Consider the following 20,303-nt stretch of genomic DNA (forward strand, 5'->3'; position numbering starts at 1 on the left):
GGTATAATTATGCCTCTTCCATTAGATCAGTAATGCCATTATTAAAGTTGCACAAGGGCTTCCGTTACCAACCCTGGTTTTAACATCTCATCTGTTTCAAGTCTCACTAGGAAGAAACCTTGTACAACAACAAGTTCCCCGAATATCACCTAATACTTATTCCTCAGCATCTGGACTCCAATCCAAACCTCATTGAAGTCTGTGGGAGCCTTTCCATTGACTTCAATATGTGCTGGATGAGGCCCTTACTGCATAACATTCTACAACAGTAGAACTTTACCCTGGTTGTGGACTAGGGCCAATAAGGACATAGACATACAATGGATTATTACTATTATTTGTCATTCATACTGTGGTAGCACCTAGGGCCCTTAATTCCATTGTGCCATTGTGGTACACACTGTACAAACCTATAACAAAAAGACAGCTCCAAACATCTTACAATCTACTGCAAATTAATTCAATCTTTATGAAAAGCAGGGAATTTCATGGCATCTAATACTTTGATCCAGTGATAATCCTTGACATGGTGGATGTTTTGCAAAGTGGCCAGTTGCATTTTCTTTCAGGTTGTCTTGTCAATCTTTGGTTGGAAAAACATGTTGGCAACGAAATTGTCTTTTAAAATTAAACAGCAATTGTGTCAAGCAACAAAATTTTCATTTTTTAAATAAAGAAACAGAAAACAGTCCAAAAACAACTGAATTTTTAGTTGAGACACCATCCTGGTAACACACAGTGTCCTTTTAAAGATGAAAATTCCTACTGACAAACTACAAGTTTTCCCTTTTAAAATGAAATTCCATGCTGGCAAGCTATAAAATTTCCAGTCTAAAGCAAGGATCATGGGTATTCTAAAGTAAATGCACTGTTTTAAGAGCAAAGGAAGACACGTTTTATAAAGGAATATTGATTTGCTAGGAGAAAATAGGAATTAAAAAAACCTTCACCCAAGCAAAATTAAAGTTCTGTATAAAGACTAATGAAAATCTTTTTAGAAAGTATAAAAAAAAGAAAAATGATCCCCCAATGTTTTGAAGATGTTAAAACTTTTTATTTGGAAAAAAAAGTTATCAAAAAGACATCTTACTTTTTCTTCTCAGGTCTCAATTCAGCAAAGCACTTAAGTGTATGATTTAGTTTTAAGTACCTGTGAAGACAATAGGACTACTCACTATTTGAAGTTAAGCGTATGCTTAAGTGCGGTAATGGGATTACTGGGCCTCAGTCATTATCTCTTCCATATTTGGGGTGATTTACTCAGGGGTGAAAGTAAGTTAAAGGACTTACCAGTACCCCGGAGTCCTGAGCAGGGGGCGTGGCCTCAACCAGAAGAGACAGGGCCTTAAATCCCCGGGCCCTTTAAATCTTGATTTAAAGGGCCTGGGGCTCCAGCTGCGGTAGTGGTGGCTAGGAGCCCCAGGCCCTTTAAATCACCCCTGAGCTACCAGCTGCAGAGGCCCAGATTCGGGGGCGATTTAAAGAGCCCAGGACTCCAGCTGCCACTACCACAGTGGAGCCCTAGGCCCTTTAAATCATTGAGGAGCCCTGTGGGCTCCCGGCTGCTACCGTGATCCCGGGGCTCTGGGCTCTGGCAGAGCTTTAAAGGGCCTGGGGCTTTGCTGTGGTAGTGGCTGCCAGAGCCCTGAGCCCTTTAAATCCCCGCCTGAGCCCTGCTGCCCGAGCCCTGCAGTAGCGGTGGCGGGGCTCCGGCGGCAATTTAAAGGGCCCCGGGGCGGTAGTGGGGGCTGGAGCCCCAGGGCCCTTTAAATCCTCTCCGGAGCCCCGCTGCTGCTACCCTTGGGCTTCAGCAGCAGGGCGCCGGCAGGGACTTAAAGGGCCAGGGCGGTAGCGGCGGCTGGAGCTCCGGGGCCCTTTAAATCCCCGCTTGAGCCCCTCCATCGCTACCCCAGTGCTTTAAATTGCTGCCTGGGAAAGCCCTTGCCAGTACACCGTCCTGGGGTGTACCGGCTTACTTTCACCTCTGGATTTACTAAAACTCCTTTTATCTGTTCTCTTCTGGGCCTATATGGCTTCTTGGGGTGCTGCAACTCAGATGAGCAGTTAGGATGAAGAAAACACCCAATAAGCCAGTCTTGTGTAAAGAGCCCACAGCCATAAACAAACAGACACTAAGATTACCAGTCAGTAAAAAGCCCTGGATCTTCAGCTCAAAAATCACCAGCCTAGCTATGCTACTTGCATGGAAGGACTAACTCAGGCCTTCTCTCCTTTAAATACATCAGTTGATTATGTTCCTCGGTTGATTAAGATGCACCTTGCAAAAGTATGTCCCTTGACTAATAGGGAAGCCATGATGGAGTTGAAGTACCCGATAACTTGTAGAGATAATTGATGGAGGCTCAATAGACAGAACATGCTGGCATAATCTGTTCACTGAACTCCGACAGTCGTCATCTGATTGATACCAGTGGTACCAGCAGTGTAGATCCCTTCATGACGTAGCAGTAAAAACACCTGGGCCATCATGGCTACACTAGTACTTTCACCATTCCTGTCAGTTGCACCAGTGGTGAAAAATGGGCACCACATTTGCTAGCATAGACAGGGCCAGTGAGTCAGTGGCAGAACCTGGAACGCAATTCGGGTCTCCTGAATCCCAATTACTGGCTCTAAGGAGTAGATCATATTCCTTCCCTGTTAACCATTCAGTCCCTACAGTGCAGCTGACCATATGAAATGTAACTCTCTCCCAAAACTTTAACATGAACATCTCATAAGAAATCCTCTAGAAGTGACTAAAAATTCCAGAAGGAAAGCATTTTATTAGCACTTTGAATTTTCCAGACACGGGTAACATCCCTTTAGCAACTGTAATACCTTTGTAAGGACACAGTCACAGCACGGCTCCCCATGTTAGCATCTAAATCAGGAAAGCCTTTGAAGCTGGGTAGTTCATCAGCAGCATCAACAAAAAAGGTAGCCACATTAAATAGTAGTTTAAATATTACTCAGACAGCATTGCATCAATTGCATGACTTTCTCCTGCATCAGCATTTGCTAAAGGGAAATGAAATTCACTTTTGAGGTGAACACAGGAGACAAAATTGGCAAACTACCAACTTTCAAGCTACCAACTTTCTGGTTCAGCCACAGGGTGGGGGCGCAGCTTTGGGGATTTTGAGCTCCCAGGCAGAAGAAGCAGAGGGAAGCAATGTAATTGTAATTATGTCAGGAATCAGTGACTGGGTCCTGTCATTTACCTGGAACAGAAAAACTATCTGAAAGTATTTAACTTATGGCCACAGGAAAATAAATAAATAAATGCCGCAGTGACTTTGAGACAGAAACATAAGATTAAATTAAATCAGACTTGAAGAAAAGAGCAATTAACTTGAGGGTCTTATCAGATCCGTTCTACAGTGCTTGCTCTACACCTCCACATTCAGGCCTGCACTGCAGCTGTTCTCCCATCTCCTACTGTGCTCTTCTTCACAATGGCTTAGACCTGCATTGCAGTGTTACAGTACTTCCCTTGCTTTCCCATCTCCCCTGCTGCTCCTCTCTCAGATCGCCTGCCTATAGAGTTACAGGAGCTCTCCATCTTTCTTTCCACTTTGAGCATTGACACTTGGGGGCGATGCACTTCAGAAAAGCCTGGTCTCTTAATATTACTATTATGGAGGCAGATTGTGGTGTCGCAGTGTATCAAGACATAAAACGTGTGTGTCTGTCTGTCTCCCTATAGACAGTCTAAAGCAGGTTGGCAAAATCCTGACAAAACATTTTTGGTAGGAATTTGCCAATTGGTGAAAATCAAAATGATTTGTGGAAACAGTTCTTTTTCAATGGTCTTCTGGTGGACGCCAGTCAGAGTTCCATAGAACCTGACTGGTTTCCTTCCAGCTTGCCCACCTGGTTCCTTGGCAGCCCTCTGAGCCAGGAACCTTCCATTTGGGAGCTGGCACTTACAAGGCTTTCCCCACTGCCAAACACTAAATAGCAGTCATGAAACTAACCAGATTGTTATTAACTTGACAATGAGAGTCTCCACAGTTTCATGGCTGCTATTCAGTGGTGGGCTGTGGTGAAAACATCAAGGATCATGTCATTCTCAACCAGTAGCTGCCACAGCTTCCAGGGTCCCTGGCTCCACTGCAGGCCACCAGGAGGGCAGCTGAGGGGTCCAAGTGAGCTCAAAATCCCCAAAGCTGTGCCCCTACCCTGTTGCTGTTCAGAAACTACATGTCCAAAATGAAATATTGTAGGGTTTCAGTGTTGCAAACATTTTTGAGTTTTGGGCCTTTTGTTATGATTCAGAATGAAAAATATGTCTGAATACGTGAAAATTTTAACAGAATTAAAATTCAGTTTCCTGGCTAACCCTAATGCACACTCTGGGCTCCATTTTCAATTGCACCAGAGTTCGTACACCTGAGGAAGAGCATGCGGACTTTTTGCCACGTTTCTGCCTTCTCCAGTTCCGGGGACAGCCATGTGTCAGATTGGCTGCTGGAACAAGTTAGAGAAGTTGCAGGGCTGCTCTAACTTACACTGGGCATAAAGGCCCCTGTAGGAGCCATTACACCTGTCCAGGATTAGCAAGTACAGAAGCACTCTAGACAAACCTCCTGGGACAGCCCCTATGGTGGTGGACTATGAGCAGGTGGTGTAGTCCTTAGGGCTCACTTTACTTTGCTTGGGGATTTACTTTGCTGTTAGCACAGCCTTAAATACGTTTGTGGCACCATGATGGCACAAGGGGACTTACAGCATTTAAGGATTTGGCCTTCTGTTGTGTGCATCTGTGCATGTGTGTGTTTGATATTAAACTAAAACAAATGTTTTCATACTGTGGAGGCAACTTCTCAGACCAACATATCCCCCCTATTCTCCCTGAACAATCCCCACCTCCTTACAATGGACATTGTCATCCAGCTATGACAGGAATGAAAACAACAGAGATCTCTCCGTTATACCAGAAATCTGCTGCCAACTTCAACTGTATCTTTATTGAATAGATGTTTTTTTATTTCATGAAATATGATATGGACCCCAAATCAACCTCAGGATGACAATGTGTATCTTTCATTGGCATCATTTTTTGCAGCTAAACAGAAAATGTTCCTAAAGATTAGAATAAAGGAGCTCTAGAAAGAACAAAGCTTATTGTTAAAATTAAGACGGTAATGTCCATTTTGGTTCACCTGTAGATAAGCTAGAGGGATCCTAAATATGTATCTAGTAAGTTTTCCTCCATTCTTCTGGTGGTAATATAAATATAAATAATATGACTACTAATAACAATTAATAAGAGCTCAAATGAACATTTCTTCATTCTTTCATAATTTTTCCCTTGAGATGTTAAAATATTCTTAAATGGGGAATAAATATGTATTAACAGGGGCAGCCCAGAGAATGCCTGGCTGTTACTCTGTTTTGTTATGGTTCAATAGCCATTTGAGACATTGAATCAACATAACTCCGTTAAAGTCAATGGGAATGATGCCAATTTGCACCCGCTCAGGGTGTGTCCCAATTGTGTGTGCTGTGTATGACCTGGCTCAACTGCCCAGTTCCACTCTGCACATACAATCACCAGACCAACTGTTTTTTTTTTAAAGAGTCAAATTTTGTTTGGTTCACATTAAGAAAGTATTTCCCCTGTGCACTGTGCTCTGCGATGGTAAAAGCGTGTGTCCACACCACAAACACGCCAAAAGTCACAATTTTAAATGGATGAGCTCTCCATGCGTGTATGTTTGTATATGTGTCTATCTGTTTGCATATATATATATATGGGGAGGGGGTAGTTGTGTCTATCAGCGTGTCAGCTCAGCATTTGCTCTCTCTTCAAGCATGTGTATGTGTACGTGTACTCTAAGTGCTGCCTTTTGTGTTTCTTTGTTTGTATTTGCTTGTCTGCGTGTATTTTTGTTCTAATCTGTGTGTGTGCATATATTTATCCCTCTCTTCATATTTGTGTCCTCTCGGGGTGTATATTTCTTTGTGTGGGTGTTTATCTCGGCGTGTGTTTGTCGGTACAGATTTCTTTGGGTGTGTGCATGTATATTTCTCTGAGCACGAACACATTCCTTTACCTAGGAGTATTTCTCTCTGTAGCTGCGTACGTCGGTGTGTCCCCGTGTATTTGTGTGTATTTCTGTGTTTGCGTGTTTGTCTCGCTGTACGTCTCTGGGGATGTACTGGTTAGTCTGAGTGTGAGTGTGTCTCGCTCCATGTGTATCTAGGCGGATACTGACTTGCCTGTGGCTCTAGTTGTGCGAATTGCGGTCTCTGTGTGTCTGTCTCCCTCTCCCCTGCACTCGCACCACCGGCTGCGCCTTGCCCCCTCTCTCCCCCCTCCTGCGTGCAGCCCTCGCCTCGGGAGCTGGGCTCAGGCCCCCTCCCTCTCCCCTCCTCCGCCCGCCTCCCTCCCTCGGCGCTGGGGCTTCCCGTTCCCCGCTCCATTCAGTGCTGCCCGCGCCGCGCGCTGCTGCCGCTGTCCCCGCCATGTCCCGGAGCCGAGCTCCCCCGGGCAGCCGGACCTTGTAGCCGGACAGAGCGCCCCCTTCCCGGGGCGGCTGCACTGGGGGCTCTGTGCCCAGCAGCGCCAGGCACCGCACGGGGATGGAGGGAGCCTGAGCCGGCCACGGAGCAGGAAGAGCAGGCGGCACCAGCACTCGCAGCCGGCTAGGGAGGCGACAGCACCATGGAAGCGCAGCCACCGGGGGGCCCCACGGCCCCGGACCCCTCCGGCTTCCCTAAGGACTCCGACCGCCAGCTGCGGCTCCGCCTCTGCGTCCTCAGCGAGATCCTGGGCACCGAGCGGGACTATGTGGGCACGCTGCGCTTCCTGCAGTCGGTGAGTGCTGGGGTGCAGGGCGGGGGGCGCGGTCTCCAAGGGGCACCGGCGCGGGGCAGCCGGGAGGACACAGTAGTTCCAAGCCGGGGTCTGCCATGGGGCACGTGGGTGGGCGCCCCCTATGCAGCCCTGCTGTGCGGCGTCCACGATGTATGCACTCGCCTCCGGGGGGCAGCGAGGCGGCGAGTGGGTCCCCGGGATAGGGGGGCACTTGGCCCAGTGGACGCTGCAGCTTTGCCGGTGTGTTTTTTACAGGATGCCGGTCGTGATGTTTACGCAGAGGCGCGTTCACAATACTTGAGCGGGTTGCGCAGTTAAGGGGGTGTGTGTGGGTGTGTGGTGGGGGGCGGCGAGGTGTGTGTGTGGTGGGGCCGGGTGTGTGTGTGTGGTGTATGTGTGTGGTGGGGGGCGGCGAGGTGTGTGTGTGTGCGTGTGGGGGGCGGCGAGGTGTGTGTGTGTGCGTGTGAGGGGGCGTGTGGGGGGCGGCGAGGTGTGTGTGTGTGCGTGTGAGGGGGCGTGTGGGGGGCGGCGAGGTGTGTGTGTGTGTGTGTGTGAGGGGGCGTGTGGGGGGCGGCGAGGTGTGTGTGTGTGTGTGAGGGGGCGTGTGGGGGGCGGCGAGGTGTGTGTGTGTGTGTGTGAGGGGGCGTGTGGGGGGCGGCGAGGTGTGTGTGTGTGTGTGTGAGGGGGCGTGTGGGGGGCGGCGAGGTGTGTGTGTGTGAGAGGGGGCGTGTGGGGGGCGGCGAGGTGTGTGTGTGTGTGTGAGGGGGCGTGTGGGGGGCGGCGAGGTGTGTGTGTGTGTGTGAGGGGGCGTGTGGGGGGCGGCGAGGTGTGTGTGTGTGCGTGTGAGGGGGCGTGTGGGGGGCGGCGAGGTGTGTGTGTGTGTGTGTGAGGGGGCGTGTGGGGGGCGGCGAGGTGTGTGTGTGTGTGTGAGGGGGCGTGTGGGGGGCGGCGAGGTGTGTGTGTGTGAGGGGGCGTGTGGGGGGCGGCGAGGTGTGTGTGTGTGTGTGAGGGGGCGTGTGGGGGGCGGCGAGGTGTGTGTGTGTGCGTGTGAGGGGGCGTGTGGGGGGCGGCGAGGTGTGTGTGTGTGCGTGTGAGGGGGCGTGTGGGGGGCGGCGAGGTGTGTGTGTGTGTGTGTGAGGGGGCGTGTGGGGGGCGGCGAGGTGTGTGTGTGTGTGTGAGGGGGCGTGTGGGGGGCGGCGAGGTGTGTGTGTGTGTGGTGCGGGGGAAGGGGGGAGGCATGCGAGCGCTTGGGAAAAGCATTGCTATTAGCAGCAGAATTTTCTTTTAAACTAAGAAAACCCTTTAACGCAAAGTGATCTAAATGCCTCCTTCTGTAGCCCACAGTCACAGGATCTGTGAGCGCTGCTCTCCAGCCTGGGGTGGAGCGGGAGGGGGATTCACGTCTGGTGTCTTGTTAGGATAATGACGGGGACCTGTAGAAAAATGAGTCGTGTCCCTTTCGCTGTTGTTGAGAAGTGACTGTCTATTACACCCAGATGGAAATTCTCCCCCTGTTGCCTGGTTTTTACTGTAACGCTAAACATAACTAGAGGAGTGGGGCAGGGTGTGTCTGTCCATGCAGGGGCAATTACACCCTTCCTCTGAAATTATCCACCGATAAGTTCAGAAGTAAAAGCTCCATTTCCTTCTGTGTACTTATTCCCTGATAACCAGAAACTTCTACGCTGTACCGTTTTCTTTTTATTTTAACATCATCTTAATAAATTTTTTAAATCTGGACTTGGAATTCATCAGCATGCCACCACACACCTGTGTAACTTAGTTAAAGGGTTTAATCGGTTCATGTAAATAACCAAAGAGAGAGAGAGACTAAATACACTGATTGCAGTAGATCTAGATGCAAAGCTGGAGGAAGAATCCCTGCAGAGACCTCTAACGGATTGGAGAGGGCAGAAATTTTCTGTCTGGTGGATTGCTAGCCAGGTCCTAAATCCTGGACTCATCTGACTTATACCCTGAACCCTTTTTCAGTTGTCCTTTCTGGCAAGCTTGTCAGTTGGCGTTGTTTTTTTTTTAATCAGTTTGGCTGCAGGGTTTTTCCGCATCTCCTAAGTAGCAAATTGCCTAACATAAAAGATAAATGAAAAGACTGTGGTTGCTTTATGAGCTAGTACCTACTTAAATCCTACTTTTCTCTCACAAGTGGTTGAACACAGGAAGAGTCTGTACATTTTGAAAGCTCCCAATTACAGTGTCAGTTTGCTTCATTTAAAAACACAATTCGATTTCAGTTTGATGAGCATCTCTAAAGTGCTACAAGTAGCAAAACTGCCCCCAGCCCCAGACATAACAAAACAAAACATTTAGAGAAAAACTCCTCTGTCCTAAGTACTGAATTTGCGATTTTGTCATCTGCAGGCTGGAATGTCAGTCACTGGCACGATCCAGCTGAGTGTATTTTAGCTTCAACATGTACAGTCCAATGCCTATTCAGTCTCATTAGTGGGATTTTCATTTATTTTTTAAAAATAGCAAATTTATTTATTGTCATTAGTTTTCAGGACAGCAGTAGTGATTACTATGACTTATGTAATGGAAGGGGGAAAACACTGACAAAGGCACTTTATTTCATTTCCACATTTCAGAACAGAGCAGCAGGCAGTCTCTGTCTTTCACCATCGTTCTGTGCCGTACAGGCTGCTGGGTGTTGATTGGCTTGGGTATTATCTTGGGAGGTTTGGTTGTTACAATATAATCTTACCCTACTGAAAAGTTTGAGTTGCAGTAATGATATTTGAATCCAGGCCTGGAGGATGGATTGGATGACCTAACAGGTCTTTTCCACCTGTAGGCCCTGATTCAGGAAAGCACTTAAGCATGTGCTTAACTTTAAGCATGTGTTTAAGTGCTTAAGTTCTGTCCCGAGTAAGGATGATTTCCTGAATCATGGGCCTAGTTTTTATGGGTCAGATTCTGCCCTGGCTACCCCCTATGCAGCCCCCTACAAATATTTGAATGGTATGAGCACCTATAAGGGAGAAGAATTATGTAGTGTGGAGCATGAGGGTAACTAGGAGTAATGGGGTGAAACATTAGAAGGATGATTAGGAATGAATATCCTATTAGGCTGTGGAATATCCTCTCCAGAGAAGTTGTGGAAGTTCCATGACTTGGTACTTTCAAAACTTGACTGCACAAGCTCTAAAAATACAAGAGCTGTAATACTCTAATTCTGGTTGTGGGGCTTGGAGTGGAGGTGAGTGGGAGGTGTTTAGTGGCCTGTGATATGCAAGAGGTCAGACTAGATGATCTGATGTTCCCTTCTGGCCTTAAACTCTGTGACTGTGACTCTAGTGCAGGGAACAATCTGCACTGGTTCCCAGAGGATGGACGAGTGACCCATTCGGTCTTTTCCATCTTTAACATCTAGGATAATATGATCTGTGGAGTCAGTGGGATTGCATAGGGTTGTCGGGCGAGGATTTTGCTCTGTGGCTCTAATAAAAACAAGAGATGACCCTGTGCTCCCAAGTACAAATGCCTTGGTCCACTTTTTATTCCTTTTTCCTTTTTTTTCTTGGCCCTTTGATAGTATTGCTTAAGAACTGCTACTTCCCATCTGTGGATCTGATCTTCCACTGCCTGGCACTTTGTGTGACCAGTCATTTACCCCTGTGTAAAGTGAGCATAAACTGCTCCCATTCTGAGGGACGTACCCAGTAAACATTCAAGTACTGTTGAGGAAAATGTTAGGCTTCACTGGATGCTGCAAATTTTATTGCCATCAGGTGGATTTCTATATGCATTAGAAGTTATTGGCTCAATTGGAACAAAAGTCTGTGCAGTATTCTCACTGTGCAAACCCACAGAAACTCATTTCCCTTGTCTGAGGCCAACTTGTTCCCATCAGTGCTTAAGAGGAGAGACACAAGGGCAGGGGGAGCACAGTTCTCTTGGTTAATGACATTAAATATTAGTTTGATAAATACAAGAGGGCTAAATCCTGCCATCTTTATTCAGGCAAAATTATCAGTGGGAGTTTTTCCTAAATAAGGACAACACAGATGGGCCTAGAAGGAGGTTAGACAGAGGGAGTTGGTGCCCCCTTTTAAACATTCGCCATTCAAGCCCTAGTTCTCATTTAGTATTCTCAATAAACAATGTTTTAAAAAGCAAACAACACAATTCTATGGGTTTATTCACAGTGTTGACACAGCCATCTACCAGCAACCTCCTTGTCTTCCCTGGTAATGTAAAGGAATCTCATGGGTATTTGATGTTATGGATTTGCCAATAAATCAAAGTAACTAAGAGCATTTTTATCTCTTTTAGAAAGACTTGTATATGGTCATGTAGCAGTAAAGGGAAAGGATTTTTGTTTTTTTGGTGCTTCGAGACCTTTTCCCCCTAAGCTAAGTGGGGGTCCCTATACACACAGAGGCCCAGCCTTTATTTGTTTTGTATGAAAGATTCTATGGCCTTTATTTTGCTTCCATGGCTCAGTCAAGTGGACATCAAGGAAGTTATAGAATGGAGCATCTTTTAGGTTCCCAACAAAAACTGTGACAGTCACCACGGAAAACTGTTGGATTTTTTTCTCCTGGGGAATAAGAATATGTACGTTGAAAGGGGCATTTGATTTAAGTTGTCAAGCTTCAGCTATTTATGTATCTAAATAAAATATATTTAATATTTAAAGTAACTGACCCAAAATAATCATATACATGAAATGCCAACGTCCTGTGTTATTGATAATACTTTAGAATCTAAGATTAATAAATCTGGCAAGATATAAAATATTGAATGAATTTTTCACCAGTTAGCTATTGGTTAACTTTTTGCATTTCATTGAGCTTTGGACAATGAAAAGAGTCTCTAGCCAGTTTTGTCCCTGTCTTGTCTTGTTTCTGGAACTCCTGTAGAAGGTAGCATTATATTATGTTTCAGAATCCTGGAGGGGGAGATTTATATAAAACCAGTGACTTATCACATTTTTTTCAAGTTCTCACAAAAATGCTCCTATTCACTTTAATTCCAGCAATTTTTTAAAACAATATCTAGATTTTCAACCTATCCTAAATCAATAGCACCCCTTTAATGTCCTTTTAACTATCCTTCTGAGCCTGCAAAGCCTATAATTTCCTTAAACTAAGGGCTACCACCCTGAATAAAAAGTCAAAGTTTTTTTCTGGGCAATCTATCACTAATGAACTATGGCAGCGGATTTTATCATGAATGTGGATATGTATCATTGTACCACCTTTCTTATCTGCCTATCTGCTCCATACTCCTAAGCAGGCACGGTACTGCAATGTACAAGAATCCTGCTATGTAAGGCTACATCGGCACTACAAGCTAGAGGTGTGATTCCCAGTTTGCCTAGACATATTTATGCTAGCGCTCACCAGGGCTAGCAGCAGCAAAGGCTAGCCACGCTGCATAGATACCCATGGAGTTCAGGCAGGTTTGTACTCAGTGGGGCTAGTCCCATGCTGCTTCTACCCATGCCATCCCGGCTACAGTGCTATTTTAGTGCGCTAGCTCGGAGAAGAGCTAGCATGATTATGTCTACACAAGCTGGGAATCACATTAGTTCATAGTGTAGATGTAGCCATCAGGGTAAAGCATTAGACGATCAGGACCCTACCCTGCAAATACCTACATGCATGAGTAACTTAACTTTACTTACACAAGTATAAGTTCATTGAAGCCATTTGTGGTGTAGATGGGATCAAAAGTTTCCATCAACAGCTCTTTAAACGATCAGTGAGGGAGAAGGTGAAAATCTGAGGATGCCAATGTAGTTAAAGGAATATTGACCAACTAGGAGATAAAATGGAAAACATGTCAAAGGCTAATGGAACTTTACTGAAAGTTACCGATGGCAGAAGATGGGCTTCAGAGAGAGAATTTTATCCTGGGTGTCTGCTGAGATTGTAAACCCTAAGAATTTTCAGAGTCTCCAGAACCTAAAGATTTAATTAACTTGTTCTATCACTGCTGTCCGTTTTAACGTTCTTCACTGTGATTTGGAAAGGCTTCTCGAGGTCCTTTGCTCTGTGTGACAAAATAAGAAGCTGTGATCAAGGGTTTGTGTGAAAATCCAATGATAATCTCAATCCATTGCCCAGCTGGGTACATTCCAAACTCACCATCTCAGTTGACACTATGGCAGCCTTGCTGGCATTCCCACCAGAGAGGCCAAGAATGAAACAGATAATTTAGAATGGGCTATTGTCTTTGAGGCTGAAGCATGTTGGCTGGGCACTGCTATTGCTCATAGAATCATAGGACTGGAAGGGACCTCGAGAGGTCATCTAGTCCAATCCCCTGCACTCGTGGCAGGACTAAGTATTATCTAGACCATCCCTGACAGGTGTTTGTCTAGCCTGCTCGTAAAAATCTCCAATGATGGTGATTCCACAACCTCCCTAGACAATTCGTTCCAGTGCTTAACCATCCAGATGGTTAGAAAGCTTTTCCTAATGTCCAACCTAAACGTCCCTTGCTGCAATTTAAGTCCCTTGCTTCTTGTCCTATCCTCAGAGGTTAAGAAGAACAATTTTTCTCCCTCCTTGTAACAACAACGTTTTATTTACTTGAAAATTGTTATCATGTCCCCTCTCAGTCTTCTCTTTTCCAGATGAAACAAACCCATTTTTTTCAATCTTCCTTCATAGGTCATATTTTCTAGACCTTTAATCATTTTTATTGCTCTTCTCTGGACATTCTCCAATTTGTCCACATCTTTCCTGAAATGTGGTACCCAGAACTGGACACAATACTCCAGTGGAGACCTAATCAGCACAGAGTAGAGTGTCTCATGTCTTGCTTACAACACTCCTGCTAATACATCCCAGAATGATGTTTGCTTTTTTGCAACAGTGTTACATTGTTGATTCATATGTAGCTTGTGATCCACTATGACCCCCAGATCCCTTTCTGCAGTAGTCCTTCATAGGCAGTCATTTCCCATTTTGTATGTGTGCAACTGATTGTTCATGCTGTACCTAGTCTGTGGATAAAGATAATGCTTCATATGTCAGCATTGTCCATCTTAAAGCAGCACTAAAATTCAATACAAAATTAAAAGAAAATGAGAAAGCTGTGTTTGTTAGAGTTCTGTATATTCATTTCCAAAAATCCGTAATCAAAGCTGCAGCATTGCAATTATGAAGGGCCAGATATTTGGTAAGGGAGACCTGAAAGCTGGCTTAGAAATGCATTTGCAATTCCATGCATGCTCATTTACTATGACTCCAAAAGCAAACCAAATATTGCCCACAAATAGTTAGCTAGACATCGTTATTTACATGTTCATTTGGCCAGTTTGCCAGTGTAAACATCTGATCTCCAGGTGGAACTGTGGTAGCTACATGAACCCCATCTCCCACTGCAAATGTAGGTACCCTATTGTATGCACATTTCTGTACACACCTTGAACTTTGCTGAACATTGAGCCCTCACTTATGCTTTTAACTACCACAATTGTGCCTGAAATCAGGAAATTGCAAGGATATAGGGCTAAGTTGTGCCCAACTTGTATGAAAATCTGGCTCCATGTTTCATCTTTGTAAAGTCAAATCACTAACTTGTAACATTTGACATTTCTGGTCATTATGAGCAACTGTTGTGTGTATTGCAGTGGCATGAGAATAATTTTTAAGTTACACTGTCCCTATCTAAGGCAGGTTTCATGTAGGGTAAGTATTTGCACCTGGCCTGTTTTTAGATCAAAGTATTACATAATCTTTTTTGATAGAATCAAGACATCTTTCTCCATCTTATCATATCTTATCATTTGTGTAAACGTGATATGTTACGACATGTGCCAGCGCATAAATTAGCCCACATCCTATAGACTCAAAATATTTTTGTTCCGTACCCTGCAGAATTTTCTGTTTGCTTTGCATTGTAATTAATCTGGTATCTCTGAATTCTGCACTCCACCCATCTCGAGATGTAACAGGCAGAGGTGTTTTTCATATTTTCACCAGCTTGTTTGCATTCAGGATCAGTGCTTTGGGGTTCAGAGTCAAGAAAACAGGACATTTGTCTCGGAGGTGTGGTATGGTTTCCTGTCCTGCCCTGTTCTACGCCTGTTTCAGGTTCAGTAGATGCAGATAAGCTCTGCTTGCAGAAAAGTGTACTCTGTGGTTTAGGTAACTGTTGTTTCTTTGCTCTGAGGCAGCTAAAGGAGTAACTGGGGAGCGGAAGGGAGTGAGGAAAGGAACTCCCTGGGAAAAGATCTAAATTAGCATTGCTGGCCTCTACTGGGGATCAGCGCCATGTGCTTAATGTATTGCTACACTGTGTGTGAGAGGCACTCAGGTTTATTTATTTTCCTTTCGAAAATCATTACCTTTCTCAATATTGCTAACTCTTATGTTTTTTTTGTGAGTCATATTCAGCATTGTTTTTAAAGCTCCAGCTCCTGGAGCTGTATAAATACATGGGAATCTCCACTTTCATTAAAAAAAAAAAGTTTCTAGCCCTCCAGGTTGCAGAGAAAAGCTTGAAAATTTGAAGCGATAGCCCCCTTCCAGAAGGCAAAAGAAAAAACTCCCAAGTGTATTATTCTTTTTTAAATCCCATGATTTTTTTAGGGGCCTGACTCATGGTGCTTGAACATTTGGGGTTGGCAACACTTCATTCTGTTAGTTAAAGAGATTTCCCTTCTCAGAAGAGTCCTCCCTTCCAGTCTGGGTAAGTTCCCAGCAAAACTGACTGTTAAGGACTAGGGCTTAAAATGCTACAGTGGTGGCCACTGTAGTGGTTCACTATAGACACTGTAGACAGTATAATCCACTTTCCTGAGAGATGGTAGCTAGGTTGATGGAAGAATTCTTCCATCGATTTTGCATTGTGTTCACGAGAACTTAGGTCAGCTCAGTTATGCTGCTCGGGGTGTGGATTTTTCACACCCCTGACTGACGTAGCTAAACCAACAGATAGAGAATCAGGGAGAGATTCAGGGCTGGTCTACACTGAAAACCTGGGGCGTGAGAAATCCACACCTCTGACAGGCATAGCTGTGCAGACCTAACCCCCGGTGTAGACAATGCTAGTTACCACCTGCTGGGGAGGTGGATTAACTACAGCGAGGGGAGAATCCCTCCTGTTGCTGTAGGGAGTGTCTACACTGAAGCACTGCAGCTGTAGTGTTTTAGAAGTAGACATCCCTTCAGATCACTCTGGGTATGCAGCGAGAATATCTGTAGGCAGCAGCCGAGCCATGGGAGGCAGTTTGCATTTTCCACTGCAGAAAGCAACCTGAATGTAGGGAATGAAACAAAAGCAATTAAAACCAGACAAACCAACCCCAGTGCAAACCCGTTTCTTCTTCAGTCAGTATCTTTGCTGATGTAAATCAGTGTAGCTCAGTTGAAGTCAGTGGAACTCCTGCAGTTTTCTCCTGCTGAGGATCTGGCTCATAATGTCCTAGCAGCGATGAAAGGGTTATTAGGCAAAAGGATAGGGTAAACCCTTCCCCTCCCCCCTGCTGAACTGGGGTACCAAAGATAAAAGAGGTGTACTTCCGAAGTGTGCACTAGCATGTCTGAAAGGGAGGAGAAAGAGAATGGAAGGGATTAGCTTTTTCCCATGGTATCTTCATGCCTTTCAGATGTTTCCAGTGCCTCCTGTGGAACTCATCTTTTGTAGTTCAGAGCATGGTACTCCAGAGGCTGAATTGTGTGGATGTTAATGACACTGAGCTCTCTATGTGTCATGGAGCTGAGAGATCCCTACAGTTTTTACTTGTTTCGATGTGCCAGTAAGCAGCTTCCTCTCACCCTCCTTCTACAGCATAGTTTGGAAGGCAACAGCGTATAGTCTAAAGGAGAGGTAGTCAATTATTTTTTGTCTAGATCCAAATTTCTTGGTCAAGGTATAGACAAAGTGCAGACTCCGGAGAAACATTTTTCATACAGCAATAGCAATAATAATAATAATAATGAGTAAATAAGTAAAAAGATTTTGCAGTCCATTCAAAAGCATCAGGGTCCGGATTTGGCCCGCAGTCTGCCTACTGACTGCCCCTGGTCTAAAGGGTTAGAACAGGAGATTGTGAACCAGGAATCCAGGGTTCTCTTTTTGATTCTGCTAATGACTTGTTCTGAGGTCTTGGTAAGGGTGTCTCCATCTGCAAAATGGGGTGAATAATACCGACCTCGTGGGGTGTTGTGAGACTTTGTTAATTAAGAGGAGTAAAGGTGCTGCAGATATCTTGGATGAAGGGAGCCATGTAATTACCATGTATTATTACTGCTTTCTAATAAAGTCTCCTTTACTCCATAGACATGTTGGATAGAATAGCAGAGCCCTGCCTACCGCGGAGCATAGATTTGACCAGCTTCATCCTATCCTGTTCACTGTAAACTGCCCAGAACTGATCTCAGACTGCTCAGCTCATGGCATTGGGGACTGCGGATTGGTCCAAAAGGAACCAAAAAGTCAGCCAAAGGGACATTTAAACTGGGATGGGGGTTATTTCACAGAATGCAGCTTGGAAAACTCTCTTGTTTTTTTTATTTGCTGTTATAAACAGTAGATGGCACGTGGATGGAGCCCTAAGAGCTCACTCAGGGTCTAATTGGTAGAAGCACTAAGCACCCAGAACTCCAGTTGAAGGCAAGGTGAACTATAGGTGCTCAGCACCTCTGAAGACCAGGCCATCATCTGTTAATCTGAGTGACCAAACGGAGCAGGCCCTGCACTTGAGATGCCATCTCAAGTGTGATGCAAGGGGGTGTGCCCAGCTCACCCTGCCCTACCACACCTTCCTGCATGAACAGGACTCAAGGGAAGAGAAATGGAACCCCTAATTCTACTGAGCCGCATACAGCCCATGGGACCATTGCATGCTAAAAACACCCCTGAACTAATTGTTGTGTACAGCTCATTTGTCACCAGTTCGCTACCAGACATTCGCTACCAGACATGCTAGTTTGGTGGGGATTAACCCGTCATTTCTCTTGTTCTTGGTTCATTCCAGCCCAATGCAGGAATGTTGTTGTTGTGGTTTATCTCAACCCCACTGTCCTTGTGCTAGTCACCTCAACAGATCAAGGTGTCTCAGCTGAATATAGTTCTGCTGTGTGCCCGAAGACCATTATTTATCTCTCCCCTGAATTGCAGTAACCAGGAATCTGCCCTTTTGCCATTCAATCCTTCCCCTCGCTACAAGGATGTCAGTGGTTTGCCCATGTGTCATTATAAGGGGGCAGGGAGCAGAGAATTGTTCTATGGTTTCCCAGCCACTCTGGTGCCTCTGCAATGAATCTCCTTTTCAGAAGCAGCACAGCAGCTGGGTGAGCACAAGTGAGGGGCAGAGACCCTGGGAAAGGACCTGTGGATAGAAAAATAAAACAAACCACTAATAGTGAAGATGTTTCTGGCTCCCTTCCCTGGCACATGATTTGAGTGAACCCTCTGCCTATATGGCTGAAGGCAGGGAACATCCAATCCCTGGCTTTGCATGATGGGAAACTGGTTGTTATCCATTAAGAATATTTTGCTTTCTATAGATAACGAGAGGGATTACATTTTTCCTACGCTTTCAAATGTGCTTATTATTGTTCATCTCCTGCCCTAAACTGGTCACGGTTGCTGTGTGGTATGAGCAGAGGTGATGCATATTGGGTGAGCTGTGTGATCCTGTAATTTCAATCTCTCTGGTCACTCGATTACAGACCTACAAGTGGCAATTCTTCAACAAAAAAACTTCAAAAACAGACTCCAACGAGAGACTGCTGAATTGGAATTAATTTGCAAACTGGATACAATTAATTTAGGCTTGAATAGAGACTGGGAGTGGATGGGTCATTACACAAAATAAAACTATTTCCCCATGTTTATCCCCCCCCCCACCGTTCCTCAGACGTTCTTGTCAACTGCTGGAAATGGGCCACCGTGATTATCACTACCCCGCTCTCCTGCTGGTAATAGCTCACCTTAAGTGATCACTCTGGTTACAGTGTGTACGGTAACACCCATTGTTTCATGTTCTCTATGTATATAAATCTCCCCACTGTATTTTCCACTGGATGCATCCGATGAAGTGAGCTGTAGCTCACGAAAGCTTATGCTCAAATAAATTTGTTAGTCTCTAAGGTGCCACAAGTCCTCCTTTTCTTTCTGTAATTTTTATAGATATCATAGCAAATCACTCATGTTTTTAACAGGCCCACTCTGTTTTTGTGGGCACAGATTTTGCACCTACAATTTTAAGACAGTTTATTGCTTGTGCCAGTACTAGCTTTGTAGATGTGTGAGGGTCTGGTTTGCCGCAGCGTTCCAGTACTTAGACATACAGGGTGAGAGTCTGTCTTGTGCTGCTAGGTACAACATAGATCTCACAGCTCCGGGGGAAGGGGCTAAGGCAACTTTAAGCCACTTTTGTTCTCTCCTGATCCAGAGGTTGGAGGAGTCCTGGTGTAACTTAGTCTGGGGGTTGTCCATATTACAGCAGCCTCCTGGGGCTTGCCCTATGGGCTGTCGCCGAGTGCAGAATGTGTGCAGCACTGTAGGCTGTAATGGAGGAATCGTCCCCTGACTTTTAAGACCTTTTTATGCTGCTCCAGCCCTACCATCTGGCATGAAGGGGCCAGAGTGGGGAGGAAGATTTCATCCTGAACTGGGAGAATTTGCAGCCACGGTGAAATATGGTCAGAAAAGCACATCTGCAAAAGTTGGATTCCCTTTTCAAGGTCATCATCACCTGCCCTCAGTACTATCTGCAAAACCTAGCATTTGACGTTTTAAGGCAGGGGTGGCCAACCTGAGCCTGAGAAGGAGCCAGAATTTACCAATGTACGTTGCCGAAGAGCCGCAGTAATACATCAGCAGCCCCCCATCAGCTCCACCCTGCTCCCAGTGCCTCCCAACCACCGGCAGCCGATCAGCGCCTCCCCATCCCTCCCCGCACCTCCCGATCAGCTGTTTCATGGTGTGCAGGAGGCTCGGAGTAAGAGGAGAGGAGAAAGGGCATAGCAGGCTCAGGGGAAGGAGTGGAGTGGGGGCAGAGCCAGGGGTTGAGCAGTGAGCACCCCCCGGCACATTGGAAAGTTGGGGCCTGTAGCTCCAGCCCCGGAGTTGGTGCCTATACATGGAGCCGCATATTAACTTCTGAAGAGCCGCATGTGACTCTGAAGCCACAGGTTGGCCACCCCTGTTTTAAGGAGTAGAGTGCTCCCCAGTGAAGTGAGTCTGTACTCATCCAAATGAGTCTGGGTGACAGGTGAAGTCTGTCAAAGTAGCAGCTAAAAAATAAACAATTTCTGGTGCCTGGCTGTTGTTTCCCTTCAGGCAGTTGGAAGCAAATACAAGAGAACTGAAAACAAGGATAGTTTCTGAAATTCCCTGCTCCTCCTGACATCTTGGGTTTTTCTCTTCATCCTGGGAGCTGGGTTCTTTATCTGAGCTCAGTTTTTTCTTGGCAGATGCCTTACAGCAGCCGTCACAACCATTTTTCAAATGTGAGATGTAACTGCTGTGGCTCTTGGAATTTGTTGTC

At 45.7% G+C, this 20,303-nt stretch overlaps 1 protein-coding gene across 2 annotated transcripts in view; it reads left to right on the forward strand.

Moving 5' to 3' along the window:
- Positions 1–6,434: 6,434 nt before the first annotated feature.
- The window catches only part of PREX1 (phosphatidylinositol-3,4,5-trisphosphate dependent Rac exchange factor 1), a 223,137-nt gene continuing 209,268 nt past the window's right edge, over positions 6,435–20,303 (forward strand). For both annotated transcript variants that reach the window (XM_073309488.1, XM_073309490.1), the window contains exon 1: positions 6,435–6,826. In XM_073309488.1, the coding sequence (XP_073165589.1) occupies positions 6,674–6,826 (153 nt within the window). In that variant the 5' untranslated portion in view covers positions 6,435–6,673. The remainder of the gene's footprint in view (positions 6,827–20,303) is intronic.

Source organism: Lepidochelys kempii, chromosome 13 (assembly GCF_965140265.1).
Source record: "Lepidochelys kempii isolate rLepKem1 chromosome 13, rLepKem1.hap2, whole genome shotgun sequence".
NCBI classification, from domain to species: domain Eukaryota; kingdom Metazoa; phylum Chordata; order Testudines; family Cheloniidae; genus Lepidochelys; species Lepidochelys kempii.